At 36.8% G+C, this 21,903-nt stretch overlaps 2 protein-coding genes across 2 annotated transcripts in view; both read left to right on the top strand.

The window, feature by feature from the left end:
• The first annotated feature begins 8,437 nt into the window (after positions 1-8,437).
• s100b (S100 calcium binding protein, beta (neural)) lies at positions 8,438-11,512 on the top strand. The gene is made up of 3 exons (XM_037696361.1): positions 8,438-8,464; positions 10,932-11,093; positions 11,221-11,512. Exons 2-3 carry the CDS (start codon positions 10,956-10,958, stop codon positions 11,365-11,367), a joined length of 285 nt encoding a protein of 94 aa, XP_037552289.1. The 5' UTR covers positions 8,438-8,464; positions 10,932-10,955; the 3' UTR covers positions 11,368-11,512.
• A 4,946-nt stretch (positions 11,513-16,458) lies between these two features.
• LOC119428725 (cell adhesion molecule 1-like) overlaps positions 16,459-21,903 on the top strand; it is a 10,552-nt gene continuing 5,107 nt past the window's right edge. Inside the window, exons 1-3 of the mRNA XM_037696398.1 lie at positions 16,459-16,570; positions 17,104-17,205; positions 21,261-21,302. Coding sequence (XP_037552326.1) covers positions 17,112-17,205; positions 21,261-21,302 — 136 coding nt within the window. The 5' untranslated portion in view covers positions 16,459-16,570; positions 17,104-17,111. The remainder of the gene's footprint in view (positions 16,571-17,103; positions 17,206-21,260; positions 21,303-21,903) is intronic.

The following is a 21,903-nucleotide window of genomic DNA, read 5'->3' as shown; positions in this document are numbered from 1 at the left end:
TAAATGTCTAGCTTGGAAAATAAATATTTAGGTCCAAGCTAAATACTTAGTTAGCAAATTAAATATTTAGTTTAGGAATTAAATGCTTACTTTGGAAATTAAATATTTAACTTTGTCAATAAATATTTAGTTTGGAAATTAAATGTTTACTTTTGAACATAAATATTTAGCTTGAAAATTACATATTTAGTTTACACCTAAATATTTAGTATACTAACTAAATATTTAACTTGCAAGTAAAGTATTTAGTTTGTAAACTAAATATTTAGCTTGTGAATTGTAACTTGCTAGCTACATATTTAGCTTGCTAGCTGAATATTTAGATAGCAAGCTAAATAGGTCCAAGCTAAATATTTAGTTAGCAGGGGCCTTTCTGGGTGGAGTTTGTATGTTCTCTCTGTGCATGTGTGGGTTTTCTCCGGGTACTCCAGTTTCTTCCCACAGACCAAAAACATGCATGTTAGGCTGATTGGTAACTCTAAATTGTCCCTAGGTGTGAGTGAGAGAGTGAATGATTGTTTGTCTCGTTTGTCTCTATGTGTCCCTGTGATGGACTTGCGACCCGTCCAGGGTGTCCCCCACTCCTCGCACAGTGATTGCCAGACATAGGCACTGGCGACCCCCGTGACCCAAAATGGAAGAAGCAGGTAAAGGATAATGGATGGATGGATGGAATTAAATGTTTAGTTTGGAATTTAAATATTTAACTTTGTCAATAAATATTTAGTTTGGAAATTAAATGTTTACTTTTGAAAATAAATATTTAGCTTGGAAATTAAATATTTAATTTACACCTAAATAATGAGTTCACTAACTAAATATTTAACGTGCAAGTTAAGTATTTAGTTTGTAAATTAAATATTTAGCTTGTAAATTGGAACTATGACATTTATAAATGTATGAATAACATGGTGAAAATATGACTTTGAACAAAAACTTTTTTTTTTCTTATTAAAGCCTAAATAAACCAAAAATATTGCTTTTAATGTTTGACTGTGTAACTTTACAAACGGTGCCCCATAGCCACCAAACTCTTATTTACTTTTTAAATCATATTTGTGTCATCCAGCCCAGGAAGTAGGAAGTTTTTGGTTTGTTAATTTGAGGAAACATCCGAGCTGTTTGTGTCAATCTGACAATAATTTATACCGTTAAAAAAAAAACACCCTGCTCCACTCTTTAGTGAGAAAATGAAACACTTTGAAGAGTTAATGATAAATGGGTTGCTGATTTGTGGTCAATCAGCAGAAACATGTTTGTTTTTGCTCGCAGGTGTCGGCAGAAAGCAGGTTTTGGGTCCAGCAGGTCGAGTATTTGTGTGGTTTGAGGTCAGGGCCGTTAATCCAACCGGAGGGCGGTGAGAGTGCAGACAGCAGAGGATTTTGGGATTAGAGGAAGATGTGTCATTAGATGACCAATCTGCAGTTGAGGTCAACCACATGCTGCCATGTCTGAGGTTACCATGGCGACGAAGAGACAACACAGACCTTAATCCTTTTAACTCAAGTTTGTTTCTTGTAAAACAAAATATAAATGTATTCTTGGTTTAAAACAGAATTTAAACAAAAATAATCTTCGTTTTGTTTGTAAAATGACAATAACAAAAAAAAAAATCTCAACCAAGAAACAATTTAAAAAAAAATTATTTATCATTTTGTCGTTTCTATTGTTTCACATCTTAGTTTCTACTGATTAATAATTCACCCGTTGTGCAAAAAAAATAAATAAAATTCAATTCTCATCAGAAAAACTCTATCAATAAATAAATATAATTTGAATAGTTTTATCACGTTTTGTCGTTTAAACTGGTGCCTGGTTTAAGACTCTAGGAGTTCTTTCAAGAAAAAAGTAAGTAACAAAAAAGTCACAAAAAAAGTAGATGTATAAAGATTTAAAAACAAAATTAATAACCAAATAAAATGAACTCAGTGGATAAACATCTCGTCAGATTTACTTTAGATTGGACGTTTTAACTCCAGTCATAAATCAAAAGGTTTTTTTTTTTGTTTGTTTGTTTGTGGGGAAATGGAGAAGATTTGAACCTCCAGTAAAACATATTCCTGATGGTCCACGAGCTCTGAATCTTAAAATATGAACACTGAGCTCTAACTTTAGATAAATAAATAAAAAAGGGGAAAAACAACAAGATTTAAAACAAGATGGATGTTTTATTTTTTTATTTTTACAAGAGCAGAGTTATCTCTACACGAGCGTAAACACAGAGCCATATGGGGGGAAATATACTTTTTGTGGGAATTCTGGGAAACGTAGGAAATCTATAGATCATTCAACACCAGTAGAGTTCAGCTAAATTAAATTAATTGTTCTGTAACAACCTCAAGCAGCTGATAAATCAAACTACAGTACTCATTAGGTTTAAAAACTGTGTGTAAATGAGCAAACACTGCCCCCTGGTGACCAAACAAAGAACTACAAACGCACCGAGAATAAAAATAAATAAATAAAAAAAAGATAACTTTCACTCTAGACATTGGGTCTGCAAACTTTACAATCAAAAGAGACATTTCTGCCCCTTTGTTCACAAAATTCAATGTGTCTGGAGCCACAAAACCTGCTACAACTGGGATTCTCAACTGGTGGCCCCTGGACCACTTTAAGTTTGTTGGAGGACAATTTTCTGACCAGCAGTATAGTTGGGTAGAGTAGTTTTCAGGCCTTTGTAAAGCTGAAAATATCTAATGATTTGTTGATATTTTTTACATTTTAAGACAAAAATAAGGAATAGATTCTTGTAAAGAAGAAAAAAATAATATGTTTTTTCCCAATTAAAAATATAACAATGAACTATGCAGGTCTAGGTCAATTATTTTGATTGTGGAAAAATTAAGCATCCTACTTCGAATAAATAAAGTTAAAGTATGTTTTACTCCTATTAGTTCTAGTATTTACATATTTGCAAAGGAAATGACATAAAAAAACCTGCTAAAACTAGCCCTTTTTGTTGTTATAAGAACCAATAAAATTCAGTTTAATGTTTGTTTCGATCAAAGAGGGACTAAAGAGCCGCACGTGGCTCCAGAGCCACAGGTTGCAGACCCCTGCTGTACTTTACTACTCTAGACTTAAATAAATGAAAAAAATACTCATTGTTCTGAGATGCTGAAGACAAAAACAACATAGAAATATACATTTGAGTGCAAAATATTACTGTATGAAAAAAGATTTGACATTTTTATTACTGTATAAATTATTACTGGTGAAGATACTGATGGATGGATGGATGAAATGTGATTATTTTGTTCAGTTGTTTAAAAAAAATAATGTCTGAGTTACTTCTTTGTTTTTTTTTAAAGGTTGAAGGGAGTAATGACCTGCGTGTGTTGCCCTCTAGTGGCCAAAACTATAATAGCAACACATACAACTTTTTTAATGCTATTTATTAGTTTTCATCTTTATAAGTATTTTTTTAATGGACTGAATCAAGTCCTATTGGTGGGCTGGTTGAACACCATATAGGTCCACAAAGAGACAGGAGATAAATTAGAAACAAACATATAAAATCTTCACCAGCGTTAGAAACAAACAAAAAATTCTGCAACACTAAAACAAAATCTTCCTTTCGAAACCACAGCAGCCACCTTTGTGTTCCCTGTGATGACTCAGAGACCCGGTGGACCTGTTTCCAGCTGAGCAGGAGATGCCAGCCGGTTGCCGAGGAGACGGACCAGCCTCAAGGGAGTCCGGCTGGCTCCGGCTGTTTGTGGACACTCGTCTCTCTGAAGGAAAAATGTTTGAAAGAGACTCGGGACAAAGAACAAAGTAAAGCTGCTGCTGAAAAGCCTGTTGGGTATTTGCTCATAAAATCAACAGGAGTAAATATAACCACTCTATTCTATGCTACAAGTCATTTATAAACTAATTACACAATAAAAAAACCAGACTTTATATGACAATTCATCCGCTCTTAAACATTAAAGGATCAAACGAGGGTGCGTTTGGTTTCCGTTTCTTCTTTTTGCCTCTGCACAGGGTGTCAGTGTTTGAAGGAAACAAAGCCACCGTCTGCAGCTGACTGATGAGCCGAGTGTTCATCATCAAACAAAGATGCAGTTTGTTGTGGCATAAACAGCCCCTTTTCTCCAACACAAGGTGGGCGGAGAGAGGTCAAAGGTGACAGAAATGGACAAAGTCATGTGTATAAGTCAGCACATTGTGGAGATTACCGGCACAATCGCTGGGTTTATCTGCTCCGTCATGATGATCGCAAATCAAATGTTTATCGAGAAACTAGAAGCAAATGGTGCCTGGTGCAACGGGACAGAGTTTCAGCCTTTATTGTGTTCGTTGTTATAGATTTTAGGAAAGCGGTGTGAGTTCTCTTCAGGCAGCGTGAGGACACCCGTCAGGCCAAGCTGAGCTCTTCATTAACATGCACAGTCGGCCGCTTCCTGTAGAACAAGCCTTTGTGGCTCAGCAGACGCTCTAATACGTCCAGAAGGTCTGGAACAAAACAGCAGCACAGAGAAAACACTGACGGTCAAACACACAAAGGTTTAACCCGAAGACAAAAATAATTATAAAGTCAGGTCCTCCAAAAGAGTTCCTCAGACTGAGCAAGTCTTTTGGATCAAAGACGAAACGTTTCATGAAGAAAAATCCATCCAGAGGACCTGACTTTATTCTTTTTTGTTTTAGATTTTTCCATCTGGATTATTCAGCATGCGTCAGGATACAGAAGTTTAGCCCTTTTCTTGTTATGAAAGTTAACATTATTTAAAGTTGCAAAGAAGACGCAGTCGGGACACATCACGTCACATTTTAGACATAATTTATCATATCATATTTTATACCATATAATATAACATATCATAAAATATATCACATCATTTATCATATCATATATTATACCATATAATATAACATATCATAAAATATATCACATCATTTATCATATCATATATTATACCATATAATATAACATATCATAAAATATATCACAACATTTATCATATAATATATTATATCATATATCATATCATATATAATATCATATATATTATCATAATATAATATATCATACATAATATCATATCATAAAATATATCACATCATTTACCATATCATATATAATACCATATCATATATCTTATAATATATCATATATCATATCATATATCTTATAATATATCATATATCATATCATATATCATATCATATATCATATCATATATCATATCAAATATCATATCATATATCATATCATATATCATATCATATATCATATCATATATCATATCAAATATCATATCATATAATATATAGTATCATATATCATATCATAAAATATATCATATCATATATAATATCATATATATTATCAAAATATCACATCATTTTTATATTAGATATCATATATAATATATCATATCATATATATCGTATCATAAAATATATCACATCATTTACCATATCATATATAATACCATATCATATATCATATCATATCATATATCTTATAATATATCATATCAAATATCATATCAAATATCATATCATATATCATATCATATATCATATATCATATCATTTATCATATCAAATATCATATCATATATCATATATCATATCAAATATCATATCAAATATCATATCAAATATCATATCATATACAGTATCTTATAATATATCATATATCATATCATATCATATATCATATCATATATCATATCAAATATATCATATATCATATCATATATCATATCATATATCATATGAAATATCATATCATATATAATATACAGTATCTTATAACATATCATATATCATATCATATATCATATCATATATCATATATCATATATCATATATCATATATCATATATCATATATCATATATCATATATCATATCATATATCATATCATATCATATATCATATTCATATACCTTTTCTTCATTCAACCCTTATTTTATTTTGGGGGCAGCTGCGGCTGAGTGGTTAGAGCAGTCGTCCTCCAATGCGAGAGTTGGGGGTTCGAATCCACCAGCAGTCAAATGTCGAAATGTCCCTGGGCAAGACGCTGAACCTAGCCTAGCTGAACCCTTCACAGCCTCTGATGTGTGTCCCATCAGTGTATGGATGTGATAAAGCTCTGATTAGTCTCTTTAGAACGATTTGTTCAATTAGCTTTGTAGAGATCTAGTAGAGTGCTGTATGAATGGGTAAATGAGGACACAGATTGTAGAGTAAAGCGCTTTGAGTATCTTGAAACAAGATAGAAAGGCGCTATATAAGTACAGTCCATTTACCATTTACCATATTTATACAGTTTAATCCCACTGAGCCTCAGGGACTCATTTACACGAGAGACCTGATTTTAACAAAGAGTGATGACAACAGTAACGACAACAATATGCAGTCACAAAAGACGCATACACATTTTTTTGTTACAAATCAAAACAAAATAGCAACCGAAAGGACAGTCAAAAGGAAAAGTAGAGAAACAAAAGAAAGAAAGAAAGAAAGAAAGAAAGAAAGAAAGAAAGAAAGAAAGAAAAACAGCTAGGTTGTAAGGCGGTGTAGAAAACTAAAAACAGGAACATGTCTGCATTATTTCTTATCATGAACTTAACAGATGTTTGAAGCCACTTAGAGAGGTCAAGGTCGAGAGCTTCAGATCTTTTTGCAAGATATTCCAGGAAACAGGAGTGGAGTAGAAGAAGGAGCTTTTGCCAAGTTCAGTTCTCACTGAGGGAACACTGCAGGTAATAATGTCCTGAGAGTGCATGCTGTAACTGCACTCACGCAGAGACATGTAGGAGGAGATGTATGAAGGCAGCAGACCAAGAAGTGATTTAAAGATGAAAATGTACCAGTGGAAGAGTCTGCATGAAGTTAATGATGCCAAGTTAATCAGTGAATACAGGGTGCAGTGGTGGGTATGGTAGTTACAGCCAGTTATGAATCTTAGTGCACCGTGATACACAGCATCCAACATCTGCAAGGTGCTTGTAGGAGCATTCATATAGATAATGTCACCGTAGTCAATGGAGGGAAGGAAAGTCACAGTTACAAGGTGTTTCCTAACATTCAGAGTTAGACAGGATTTGTTTCTGAAAAAGAAACCCAGTTTAACTTTCAGTTTCCTGCGATGTGAGTCGACCAAGATACCCAAATATATGTAGGAATCAACAAACTCAATAGGGACACCATTTGAGGATAAAATCAGAGGAAGAACTGCTGGGACTGACTTCCTGTTTGAAAAAAAGCATCCCTTTGGTTTTATCGGCATTTAGGACAAGTTTGAGACGAAACAAATCTGACTGGATGATGTCAAAGGCGGATTGCAAAAGCTGGAAAGCCTTAGCAACTGTTTGAGCTCGACAATAAACAACTGTGTCATCAGCATAAAAATGTAAGGATGCCTCAGGTCTGCTCTGACCTACAAAGTACATTACCTATGTAGATTGTAAAGGGGGTGGGTCCCAAGACTGAGCCTTGTGGTACACCATTGTTGACTGTTAAATAATGGGAGGAAATACCGTTATGTTAAACACATTGCCTCCGATCTGAAAGATACTTAGCGAACCAACCAGTTGTATGATCTGAGATCACATCATGTATCATATCATATTATATCATATCATATATATTACCATAATATCATGTCATATATTATATATAATTTAATATGATATGTCACATGTCACATCATATATCACGCCATTTAGCATCTCATATATCATATATTATAACGTATCATTTGTTAATTCATATCATATGTCAGATCCTCATCATCTACATTTCATCATATCATCAAAAGGTTTCAATAAACTGGAGAAATCAAACACTGAGAATTCATTTTTGACGGTCCTGATCGGCGAGCCATTAGTGTCCACTGCATGAAAACGAGGTCTAATTCTGTTAAAAACATCCCTGTGTCTTTAATTACAGTTTGCGGTGCTGCTCACAGAAGCAGATTAAAGCTCTATCATGCAAAGGACTCATATGTGGACTCCATCCAGATGTTTTATCTGGACCAAATCTGGAAATTATTTTTGAAAACCACTCGTCAGAGAGAATGGGTGCACAGTAGTGCCTCTGGAATGGGCAACACATCTGGAACGACGTCATCAATGCAAAAAATAATTAACAGACAACATTTGCTCTCATCCTAATAGTGTCTTTTTCTCAATAGTTTACTCACAAAGTGAAATAACCGCGACAAAAAACGGGACATAACTCGCATTGTCAATAATAATAATTGGAAAAAGTCAAGTATGGTAGCTGCTCTGATTTGTTACTTGCCTGTAAAGGTGGAAATTGATGTGTGTGTCTGTGCAGTGATGTGGTGGAGTGAAGGGAGGTGGTCTGAGAGGATTGGTCAGCAGTTTGACGGACAACATGGCTGACCAGCTCCTCCTCACTCCACTGCCCTGCAGCAGTATAAAGGCTGCAGCCTAAAGCGTCAGAAAACACCAAGCCTGCTCCCATTTACAGCACGGTAAGAACACCGGACTTTTATTTGAGCTGAATAAACCTTTAATTTGTTTTTCTCTGTTCGGATGATGCTGACTGAACAGCGTCTGAATGTAAAATATATAGAATCAGAGGTTTTATTCACTTATTAACAAGCATAGCTACAAGTATAGTTGGATTTAGGAAGTAGATTTAGGTTTGAGTACTTTTTATTTGGTGATGCTGTTTCTTTTTTACTTAACGTTTTTTTTTTTTTTTTTATAACTAAATGTGTGACACTTCTAAATTTTCTTTTTAACCTGAATCAATTGTTTAGTAAATGATACTTTGTAAAAGCAACAATTGTGGCAGCATAGTCAAAGTCATTCTAACAGTTTACCATATTGCATCACCGTCATCGTCCATCCATCCATCCATTATCGTTTACCCGCTTCTTCCATTTTGGGTCACTGGGGTCACTGGTGTCCAAGTCCAGCAATCACTGTACGAGGGGTGGGGTACACCCTGGACAGGTCTCCAGTCCATCGCAGTGACAAACAAGACAAACAACCATTTACTCTCTCACTCACGGGGACAATTTAAAGTTACCAATCAGCCGCACATGGATGTTTAGAAAGGTCCCATGCTGGGATTTGAACCGGCAACCTTTTCGCTGAGAGGCAATTGCTCTACCAACTGCGCCACCGTGCCGCCCATCTAATAACTGTTATAGTGTATATCTCAGATCTCATCTAATCTCATATCAAAAATGTTATTTATAATTTGTCACATTATTTGTACAGTAGTCCCTCGCTACTCAGCGGTTCGACTTTCGTGGTTTTTCAAAGTAAGATTGGACATGACACACAATTGGCTGATTGACGGATGAGCCGCACAATCGGCATGGAAATTATATTGAAAATAAACTGTTTTAAATTATTTTGCACCTGCTGCACCTGCGTGCAGCCCACAGCTGCAGGAGAAGCTTCCTCCTGCAGCATGTCAGGATCTCTGCTCTGCAGCCGAGAAGTGGGCGTGGCCGAAAGTGTTGGAGGGTGGCAGAGAGCAAAGATCATGACATGCTGTGCTCTTTTAGAGCGTTTAGAATTTAGAAACACTGTTTAGAAAATTGCAAGAGTGTTTAAAACACCTTTATATATATATATATATATATATATATATATATATATATGTATACATAGCACGGTGGCGCAACTGGTAGAGCTGCTGCCTCTCAGCGAGCATGTCCCTGGTTCAAATCCCAGTCCGGGGGCCTTTCTGGGTGGAGTTTGCATGTTCTCTCCGTACATGCGTGGGTTTTCTCCGGGTACTCCGGTTTCCTCCCACAGACCAAAAACATGCATGTTAGGCTGATTGGTAACTCAAAATTGTCTCTAGGTGTGAATGAGAGAGTGAATGTCTCGCTTGTCTCGACGTGTCCCTGTGATGGACTGGAGACCCGTCCAGGGTGTACCCCGCCCCTGGCACAGTGATTGCCGGACATGGGCACTGGCGACCCCCGTGACCCAAAAATGGAAATAGCGGGTAAAAGATGGATGGATGGATATATATACATATATATACACACACACATATATACTGTACTTTTCGCTGTATAAGTCGCACCTTTTTGCATAAATTTGCAAGCACTACAACTTGTGCACCGAAGTTGTTAATACACATTTTCCCCATATTTATAACCCAATTTTTGGCTGAGATCTGATGATTTCATTCATTTTGACATGGAAAATATTGAACACTACCATTTTCAGCCACTAGAGGGCTCTCAACCTAATGAGGCAAGACATGAGTCTCATTAATAGGTAAAAGTGGCTATTAATGAAACACTTGGCTTGCCATACCAAACCACCTTCGTCTCGTTTTCGAACTCCTGGAGCAAACATCAAATCAGCTGCTTGTAGCCGCGCGGCCCAGGCGAAATGCAGCTGATTTGACCATTAAAGTGAATTTATTAAGGAAAAGTTCGACTGAGACACACCTTTACTATAACTTCAAGCAAACATATAATTATTTTTAAGTGTTAATATTGTTAAATTCTTGTTAAAGTCCTCCCGTGCACACTCCTGCCATTTGTCAGCGAAACAACTTTTGTCACAACACCGGCCCATGTTTCCGGGGTGGTGAGAGGTGACGCATAATAGTTGCGACTTAAACGGCAAAGTGACTTATTTATGTTTTATTTTCCACTTTATTAGACATTTTTGGACTGATGCGACTTATATGGCGGAAAACACGGTATATATAAATACTAAAATAAACCACTACTTACTTGTACTACTATTCCTACTTGGCGGTTTTTCACTTATCGCGGGGGTCTGAGAACGGACTCCTCTGCGATAAACAAGGGACTCATTTAATGTATTATCATCCAGTCTCATATTTTCTCTCATATCATCTTTTTTCCTGATATTAAAAAACTGAAGTATTTTACAAGAGTTTGTCATTTTAGAATACGAGTTCGTTTTTAAAAAAAATCTCTTTTCTATTCGAAGCTGAGGCCATAAAGACCGAAGACAATGAGTGACCTGGAGACTGCGATGGCGACCATCATTGCAGTGTTTCAGAAATACTCCGAGAGAGAAGGAGACAAGCACAAACTGAAGAAGAGCGAGCTGAAGGACCTGCTTCACGACGAGCTGCCTGATCTGATGGCGGTGAGACAAACCGAGAGTTAGCAGACAAAACTACGAGCATGATTACGTTTTTTTTTTTTTCCATCATTCGCAGTTCATTTCTGAACGATAATAAAAAAAAATCTGATCTGGTCGGTTGTTCGTCCAGCACGTGAAGGACCAGTCCACCCTGGACAGCCTGATGGAGGGCCTCGACGCCGACGGAGACTCGGAGTGCAACTTCCAAGAGTTCATGACGTTCGTCTCCGTGGTTACCGTTTGTTGCCACGAGTTCTTCGAGCACGAGGACGACTGAGGACGCGAGGACAAAAAGTGGGGGAGCGCTAAAGGAGCAGATGCCTGGCAACACAGACGCCGAGCGCAAACAGAAACACAAACGCTGCCAGTAACCCCAGTTACACGTCGTCTTCTAGCTGATCCTAACATCTGAGAAAGTTTCTTCACTGGCGGCAAAAAATAAACACGTTAAAGGTGGATTTAAAGTTCGCCTAGCATAGAAAGTATTATAATCAGCTAATTTAGAGTCAAACAGCTTCTTGACAAACTTCTTACGGCGTAAAAATACTCCATTGGAGAGTAAATCCTTCAAAACTGCTCCTCCCCCAATTGAGCTGACAGCATTAAAATACATAAACACTTTAAGAGTCATATTTTGATTCCAAAGTTTGCGAAAACTGAAAGTGAGGAAAGTGGTTTGAGGATTTCTTTGATGGAACAATGCTTCTAAACGGTTTATTACCCCTCAAAGCGTGCCACATTTAATAGGAAAATACATCTGTAGGTAGAGCAGCAGAGTTCCTTATGTGGGTGAATCTATGAAAAATGGACCAAATCTCTTATTCTGCTGTTGACTCTTGTTAGGCGTCATTTATTAGACGGGACGATCCAAGTCTAAAAACAAATGAAACAAGACGTATTGGAAATTTAGCATTATAGTTATTTAACAGGCCAAAGTAGCATGCGGAAGAACCATATACAGCCACCACAGCCTCAGTCAATAGCAGATTAAGTTGTTTGGGAGAAGTTTTGCTGCTCAGCCCACAAATACATTTTTTGGTAAACGAACTTCCAACTGTTTAAATTTTTTTCCCCAAGAGTTTTTGTTACGGCAAAGAAATAACGAACCGTATGCAAATTTCATTGCGCTTTTGTTCTATGTAAAGAAGCATTTCTACGAAAGTTTGGTTTTTTTTTTTTTTTTTTACCCTCTGGTGGATATAAAGTTTATCTGGATAAAAATTGTGTCTTAAATTGCTGCCATCTTTAAAAGTTATTGGTCATTTTTCTTTAAAAGAAGTAGGACTAGCCACTAGCGATGCACGATATTGGATTTTTGGCCGATATGCCAAAATGTTAAAACTTATTTGATACCAATACTGATATTTTCCCCCTAGACCTACTTACAGAGACTACATAGCTTTCTCTTTTTATATTGGTGAGTTAATTTGATGGAGTGGCCGATGTCCGATATTTACCTTTATCGCTGATATCGTCCGATACCGATACTATGCCGATAATATCGTGCATCCCTACTAGCCACCTTTTAAAGCAACATTAATATATATATATATATATATATATATATATATATATATATATATATATATATATATATATATATATATATATATATATATCTTTTTGTTGTTTGAGTAATTAATAATCTGACAGCTGCTGAAAGTTTCTGTTGGAGAAAATTAATAAAAATTATAAAATTTATTGTTTTCTCATTGACAGTTTTTAGTTGTAAATGTTCCTTTTGTAAAAGTAAGTAAAAAAAAAGTTTGTTCCTAAAAATAAAAGTAAACAAATGTTTACAAGTTTATTGCCTGTTGTTGACACAACAATTTACGGATTTGAGCTGAAGACGATCTGATTTATTTTAAGCTGCTTGTTTTTCACTTTAGCGTCATCTAAAGTTTGTAAAATGACTGACATGTTGTTATTTTTCATTTTAAAACCTGATTCACTTTTTTTATTAACAAATACAATTTTTATTTTATAGTTCATAATCAGCAAGATTAATCTGAAAATAACCTTTAGATTCAGAAAATGTTTGAATTTTGGTGAAATTAAATTGGATGAATGAATCAAATCATGAGTCAGAGTTATTTTTTTCCCCCTAGTTAAAAAATAAAACACACATTTTGAAATGAAATAAAGAAACTGGGTTAGTGAATTATTTTTATTCTACTAAAATAAAACAGCTCTCCTAAATATTATATTTTCACTTTTGGTTATAAATTTAATTTACATTTCAGGTTAAATATTAAGTCAGTGACTCACATTAATCACAAAATGTACTTAACTTTTTCTAAAAAAAATTAAAATATATTTTATTTCTAGCAGAATTCACCTAAATATTAAACCTGAAATTTTAAACCTGTCTGAAAAAGTTTATTCAGTCTTTTTTTTCTTTTATTTAACCAAAAAGGCTTTTTGACTAAATAAATAAATAAAATAATAAAGACATTTCTCCCATTTTTTTTTTATGTTTTTCAAGCATTTTTCAGGGCAAATAAATGTTTAAAAATAAATTTAAAAAAGAAGTTTGGGATAATAAAGATAATTTGCAATGGGATTTATTGGAAATCAAAAGCTTGAAAATTATTCAAAAATATTTTTAAAATCAAACATACTGCTAGAAATAAAACATATTTTAAAAAAGTGAGAAAAAGTTAAGTGTTTTTTGTGATTAACGTTATTTCACCTGAAATGTAAATAAATAAAAAAAATCTATCTTAAAATTATGATAAATGAAAGCAGAAGGCTCAGCACTGCCACCTGCTGGACTGTTTAAAGAGCTACAGCGATGAAGATGGGAAAAGACAACAGGACAAAAGGACAATTGGACCAAAGCACGACAGGGCCAAAAAAGACAGAAGGACATCAGGACAGAAGAACAGGAAAACAGGACAAAAGGACAATTGGACTGAAGCATGACAGGGCCAAAAAAGACAGAAGGACATTAGGACAGAATAACAGGAAAACAGGACAAAAGGATGCCAGGACAGAAACTCAAGCATAACAAGACAGAAGGACAAATCAATTCAGTTCAGTTTATTTATATAGTGGCAAGTCACAACCAAAGTCATCTCAGAGCGCCGTACTTGTCGCTGTACAAGATAACCACCTAAAACAATTATTTGTTTGCTCGACATTATAGTAAAGGTGTGTCTCAGTTGAACTTTTCCTTAATAAATGCACTTTGACGGTCAAATCAGCTGCATTTCGCCTGGGCGGCGTGGCAAAATGCAGCTGATTTAATGTTTGCTCCAGGAGTTGAAGGTGGCTTCTAAGGCAAACCTATCGTCTCATTAATAGCCACTTTTAACTATTAATGAGACACCTGGCTTGCCATATTAGTCGAGGGCCCTCTAGTGGCTGAAAATGGTAGTGTTCAATATTTTCCATGTCAGAATGAATGAAATTGTCAGATCTCAACCAAAAATTGGTTTATATATATATATATATATATATATATGGGGAAAAAAAAACAAAAAAACGATGCTTCGCTGTATAAGTCGCAGGCTTGCTAATTTATGCAAAAAACTACGACTTATACAGCAAAAGATGCGGTACATAAAAATTAAATTAGTAACATTATCTATCTATGGGAGGGTACCAGCAGATTGCAATGAGTCTTCACTTGGTCGCAGTCTCCCATCTTGAGTAAGCACAAAGGCAACAGTGGAAAAGAAAAACTTCCTCATAACAGGAAGAAACCTTTAGCTGAACCAGACTCAGGACAAGAGGCCATCTGCTTCGACCGGCTGGGTTTGAGAGGAACAGGAAGGAGAAACGGACACAGAATGGCAGGTCCAGAATGGAGGCGAGCAGGTAGGCAGGGTCTTTCTATAGGAGGAAAGACAAAAAGAAACATGTGGATAGAAATAATAAACACAAACTATTGATTTGTATCCATTTGTAACCATTCATTTGAGGAAATGAGGTAAATTTGTCCTCCAGTAGTCTAAGCCTATAGCAGCATAACTAAGGGAAAGCTCAAGAAACCCAAGCCAACCCCTAATAAAGGATTTATCACAAAGAAAAGACGTAAGCTTAAGCCAACGATGTTCAGTCAGGTTATATGGACGGTTTCCTTAATTTTTTTGTTGACAGACGTTTCGCCCTTCATCCGAAGAGCTTCAGCAAACAATGAAGCTAATTGTCAATCAATGATGATGAAGGACATAACGTCTTTCAACAAAAAAATAAAAAAAGAAAGAAACTGTCCAGAAGACCTCACTGAACATTGTTGGATTTTTTTTTAATTTTTTTACCTGGATTACTGAGCATGAACTTTGATGGCTTAAGCCTAATCCAATAATTCTCAGTCAGGTCATCTGGCCAGTTTCTTTTTTTATACAGACGTTTCACCCTCTATCCAGAGGGCTTCATCAGTCAGAGGAGTTCCAGTGAATTGTTTCCCCACCAAGCAGTAAACTCCTTAAGTGGACCATCCAGTTTACTGGAGCTAAGATGGTTTCTGGGGGCCGTCATGTCCCCCGTCGACACCTCCCAGGCAGGCAGCCACAGCCAAAGTGGTTCAAGGCAACAAAGTTCATGCTCAATCATCACCAGAAACCGTCTTAGCTCCAGCAAACTAGTTGGTCCACTTAAGGAGTTTACTGCTTGGTGGGGAAACAATTCACTGGAACTCCTCTGACTGATGAAGCCCTCTGGATAGAGGGTGAAACATCTCTATAAAAAAGAAACTGTCCAGATGACCTGACTGATAATTATTGGATTTGGTACCTGGATGATTGAGCATGAACTTTGTTGACTTAAGCCTAATCTTAAAACTGGACAATGTGTCAGCCTCATGGACAGCAACTGGAAGTTGCTTCCACAAGAGAGGAGCCTGATAACTGAAAGATCTTCCTCCCATTCTGCTTTTGGAAACCCTAGGAACCACAAGTAAACCTGCAGACTAAGAGTGAAGTGCTCTGTTAAGAAAATATGGAACAATAAGATCTCTAATGTAAGATGGAGCTAGGTTGTTGATGGCTTTGTAGATTCCAAGAGGGCAGAATCGCAACAAGACAAAATGATAGAAGGACGGGGATTAGAGCTCAGAGAAGAAGGAAAGCAGATCTAAACATTTCAGAACAAAACAAAAAGTGGACATTTCATGCTGTGAAGTTTCTTCCTGAGCTGATTTGAGTCAATGACGCTGCTGCTGTTTGATCACCTGCTGTCTAATTTCTTTCAGGGGCTGAAAAACACAAGCATGCTACCAGAAAACAGCCAGGATGCACATCAATGAGAAGTCCGAGGATTGTTGATGAAGCTGGGCTCACAGCTGCAGACATTCAGCTGCAGGCTGCTGAGCAATGTGGAGGCGGAGTCAGCTGTGATTGGCCAGGCGGTGGGACCAGATCTGGGCCCCGGGGACGGACACCACCCATCAGTTTGACTGTTATCCAGCTCACGCTCTGTTCTGCTGTTCCTTCTCCCTTCTTCTTCTTTCAGGAGGTCACAGAGCTGCAGAACACGTAAGTTTCCATTTTCTCCTCGTTTCACACCATTTGCTTTTATTTAGTTATTTATTTTGCATAAAGCAAAAAGTTAGTTTGCGTTTGCTCAATCATATCACAAAGAATTGTTCTGTATTTTTTTAAAGTGCTATTTGTACACAATCTCGTTCCACCACGTGTACCACATGGGATGTGAATGACAAATAAAGAACCTTGAATCCTTGAAGTAAGCTGTTAATAAAGTAATAAATCTCTCCAAATGTGTTCATTTTACCAGCTAAGTCCCCTTTTTAATCTTTAAAACAACATCGAGACTTAAAATGAACAAAAGCAACGACAAAAACGAGAATAAAAGCCGATCGGAAAACTCATCACATCGTTGTTGTTTTGTCCACATTGTGAGTCAGAACGCAAAAAAAACAACAAGTTTTTAGTGTTTTTAAGGCAGCCATAAAAGATCTGCAGTTAAACTGATTTTCATTTAATAAAGAAGGAACCATCCTATCTATAACCCATTATAGAAATCCTGTTGTTCATGTCTTTTCTTGCAGAGGTCAACATGGACGCCCACACGACTCCTGCACCAGCAACTCAAACGTCGACTGAAACGTTCCCAACGTTTCCAGGCCTGGTGACCAGGATTGGGAAGAGAGGCGAGTATAAGGATTCCTAATGTCTAACGACAAACTGACATCTCTGCAACGCATTTAATTTGACGAGAAACGACAGAAAAGTCGTTACAGCTCATATTTATTACCGTATTTTTCGGACTATAAGGCGCACTTAAAATTCTTGAATTTTCTCAAAAATTGACAGCGAGCCTTATAATCCGACATTAATTCTGGTGGTGTTTGCTGACCCCGAACTGATTTTATGTGTTACACGGTGCTCAAAAAATCTGTCAAAATGAACTCGTTTCGCTTAATGCGCCTTATAGTCCGAGAAATACGGTAGAAGGAAGCTTCCGTTGTTTTATTAAAATGAAGACAACAGGGTTTAACGTCCTGAAACAAGACAGATTGTCCTCTTTCGTTGGTGAGATTTTACAAATTAAAACATAAAACTGATCTGGATTAACTAATCATCATCTGTTGGATCACCTATAGAAAAGCTCTACAGCATACAGGCGTTAACACAACGTCAGGGCAGAAAGACATCAGCAATGACTCGATGGTCATTTTTCAACTATTTCAAGTTTATCATTTTACAGATTACAAACATTTTTCACAAGTGGGAAAACGTTTAAGACAGCAGTCAATCGTCCCAGGAGTGGCGGTAAAGTCACCCTGAAGGTCAGACTGTGCAATGCTCAAACAAATGAGCTCCATCTTGGGCTCTACAGGCCTCAGTTAACTGGTTAAAGATTAAATCCAGCACAGTTACAAATCCCACTTTAAAACAAATAAGTTTACCGTACGAAAATACATTCCCGGAGTCATTGACACTCTCTTGTGTCTCGCCTTCGCTCTGCCTCTTTGAAACAATCTGAAGCTGCCGAGAGGACCAAATGCGCTCATCGTCATAGCAACAGGTTAAAGATTAAAGGTCATGGCTGGGTGGTTTGTTGAGAAAGGTGCGCAGAAGAAAGTCTCTTCTCTCTAAAATCAAGATGACTGTACGTATTAACAAGACTTCTGGAACAGAAACAAACCAAAGTAGAGATAGTTACCCATCATGCACAGCAGAAAACACCTCATGGTCATACATGGTCTGGCATACATGTCAGCATGGTGGTGGGGGGTTGATGGTTTGGGCTCCTTGCAGTTATTGAGTCCACCATGAACTCCTCTGCAGACCAAAGGATTCTGAGTCCGACGTGAGGATATCTATCCAACAGCTGAAGCTCGGATCAAACTGGGTCAAGATGCAACAGGACAATGATCCCAAACACAAATTCTAATCTAGAAAAGTAAAATGGAACGACTAAAAAAGAACAGTCCAGATAAGAACCCCAACCTGACCCCAACCCCAGCTAGGCCTGTCGCGATAACAAATTTTGCTGGACGATTAATTGTCTCAGAAATTATTGCGATAAACGATAATATTGTTTGGAGACCGTTTTAAACTAATGCAATGATAATGACATCATAATGCAAGTACATCCTCTCAAAGAGGAATAAACTTTAATTTCAAAAGAACACTTAAAACTGGAACACAAAATAAACTAAAATGTTGGGGTCCCCAACCACAACCGTGAGAGAGACTGATCCAAAAACCACTTCTCGGAGTTCTTGCTACAGGAAGTTCTAAAAGCTGCCGGGTCAGGGGCTGGAACCTGTTCCTGTACAATAAATCATGACTTGGTGGAATAAGATGTATGTTTTAGATCACATATGATGACATTTAAATTATTTTAGAACTTGGTAAACCCAGTTAAAAGACAAATGAGTGGGGGTTTTGTTCCCCATGACTTTGTACTCTCTATATGTTGGATTTGACAGCATTGCCTAAAAACAATTAAATTATGTTTATCTTAAAAAATAGAAACACTAAATAGACTGTGGTATATAGAATCATAGAAGTGGAACAAATAAAAAAAATATAGATACTACGCCAACCTGTGTGCACTCGAGCTTTTTATGGGAATAAAGATTTTAAATTAGAATCGTTGACCCATTTTGTGGCCCACTTTGGCAAATTTAGGTTATTTCAGCTGACGCTACCTGATCTGTCCAATATTTATGCTTTCGCTTCAGCTAGAATGCACTGGTTTTATCTACATTTTCTCTTTTTTGTGGGAGTTTTATGATATTCAGTTTAAATCTGCTCAAAAATTGATGATAAAATGGTAAATGGTAAATGGAGCTTACTTCTATAGCGCCTTCCAGCCCCCTATGAGGGGCCCCAAGGCGCTTTACAGTACCAGCCATCCACCCATTCACACGCACATTCATACACCGGTGGCGGTAAACTTTCCATTTCCCCCAAACTTTTCATAATAAAAGCAAAAAATCTGGGCAAAATGTCTGTTTTTCAAAGTAAAACAATACAAGTAAAGTAAAAGTCAAGTGTGTTGTGAAGCAGTTTGTTTGTGTGGTTTGCAGCAGGGAGTGTCTTATCAGTGTGACGCCACGTGGGGTGTGTTACCGTGGAGATAAGAGTCGAGGCGCTGGTCCAGGTCGGCCGAGGTTTCCACAGCAGAGCCGAAGGAGCCCAACATGAGCTAAAATCAGCTCAGTCCCCGAGGAGCTGACTTTACATTCATAAACAGACCATTAATGTGCAACAACAATAAAACAAACACGTTTGGTTCAAATAATGTCTAAAGATGTTAAATTATCATGTTTATTGCCATTTTTTTTTTTTTTTGTTTTTTTACAGTCAGGCATCTTTTAACCTTTTAGAGACTAAAATATCTGAATTTATATTATATATAATTTATATGGTACAGTGCATCCAGAAAATAATCACAGCGCTTCATTTTTTCCACATCTTATGTTACAGCCTTGTTCCAAATTGTATTAAATTCATCTTTTTCCTCAAAATTTTGCACACAATACCCCATGATGGCAATGTGAAAAAGATTTTTTTGAGATTTTTGCAAATTTATTAAGAATGGAAAACTAAGAAAGTTCTCACAGCCTTTGCCATGAAGCTCAAAATTGAGCTCAGGTGAATTCTGTTTCCATGGATCATCCTTCAGATGTTTCTACAACTTAAATGGAGTCCACCTGTGGATAATTCAGTTGGTTGAACTTGAGTTGGAAAGGCACACCTGTCTAAGGTGATCTAAGGCAGGGGTTCCCAACTCTAGTCCTTGAGGAACACCATCCTGCATGTTTTAGTTTCCAGCTAAGACACACCTGATTTTAATAAATGGGTGATTAACAGGCTTCTGCAGAATGAGAGGAAGTAATTAAACCACTGAATCAGGTGTGCTGGAGCAGGGAAACAACTAAAATATGTAGGATGGCGTTCCTCAAGGACCAGAGTTGGGAACCACTGATAAGATATAAAGTCCCACAGTTGACAGTGCATGTCAGAGCGCAAGCATGAAGTCAAAGGAATTCTCTTTAGACCTCTGAGTCAGGATTGTGTTGAGGTACAAATCTGAGGAAGGATACAGAAAAATTTTTGCTGCTGTGAATGTCGACCTCCATCATTCGTAAATGGAAGAAGTTTGGAACCACCAGGGCTCTTCCAAGAGCTGGCTGGCCATCTAAACTGAGCAATCAGGGGGAAAGGACCTTAGTCGGGGATGAGACCAAGAACCTGATGGTTACTCTGTCAGAGCTCCAATGTTTCTCTGTGGAGAGAGAACCCTTCAAGAAGGACAACCATCTCTGCAGCAATCCACCAACCAGGCCTGTATGGTAGAGTGGCCAGACAAAGATCACTCCTTAATAAAAGACACATGGCAGCTTGTCTGGAGTTTACCTAAAGGCACCTGAATGACTCTCAGATCATGAGAAACAAAATTCTCTGGTCTGATGAGACAAAGATTGAACTCTTTGGTGTTAATGCCAGGCGTCATATTTGGAAGAAACCAGGCACCGCTCATCATCAGGTCAATACCAGTCCTATACAGTGAAGCATGGTAGTGGCAGCATCATGCTATGGGGATGTTTTTCAGCAGCAGGGACTGGCAGACTAGTCAGGACAGAGGGAAAGATGAATGTAGTGATGTACAGAGATTCATCAAAATGGTGCATAATATTTTTGGGTGAAAAAAACCGCCAAATTAAACATTATTTTTGTATCTTTACAGATCTCTACAACAGTACAGAAGATTTTGCGGCTCTTATTGGTGGTAAGAATTAAATATTGTTTCGATATTTAATAAAATGTATTTTTCATGTAATTTAATGTAAATTATTTGGGTCGCATTATAGTTTTTGTATCAATTACTGATTTAAAAGCCTGCTTTTATAGTCAGTTTCTGACCAGTCATGTACGGAGTGTGAAGTAGGTCAAAATATTTAGGTTTTTATTTTTTTTTTATGCAAATGTTAAATGAAGACGCGGCTAAAGATAATGGATGGTTATTTGCTCATTTATTATAAGTATAAATTAAAGTATGATTTAAAAAAATTGAAGACAAAGTATGAAAACCAAATATTTTCTCACAGTTGGAGTTCTTTTTTTTTTTTTTTACTTTTTATGTGTAACTGACCCAATAGGTTTTGAGCTACTGAACTCTTTCAAGAAGGTTTGATTGTGTTAAGCAGTAATGTACACAAATAGATGGAAAATTTGTTAAAAACTTTGACAATGTGACCAGAAGAATGTGTGTCAGAGGGCCAAATTTTGAATTAAAATAGCTTACAACTAGTTCTTTATGTGCTTCAACAAGCTCCTCCCCTCCCTCTCTTCTGTACTTCAACAGGCTCCTCCCCTGCCTCTCTTCTGTA

This window comes from Nematolebias whitei, chromosome 23, assembly GCF_014905685.2.
Source record: "Nematolebias whitei isolate Nwh7 chromosome 23, NemWhi1, whole genome shotgun sequence".
Taxonomy (NCBI): domain Eukaryota; kingdom Metazoa; phylum Chordata; class Actinopteri; order Cyprinodontiformes; family Rivulidae; genus Nematolebias; species Nematolebias whitei.
The sequence above is the reverse complement of the archived record's forward strand: the minus strand, read 5'-3'. Positions and strand labels throughout refer to the sequence as shown.

Coding starts and splice junctions, on each gene's coding strand:
- s100b (XM_037696361.1), top strand. CDS start 10,956: ATGAGTGACCTGGAGACTGCGATGGCGACCATCATTGCAGTGTTTCAG. Junction 11,094..11,220: donor AGCTGCCTGATCTGATGGCG/GTGAGACAAACC, acceptor TTGTTCGTCCAG/CACGTGAAGGACCAGTCCAC.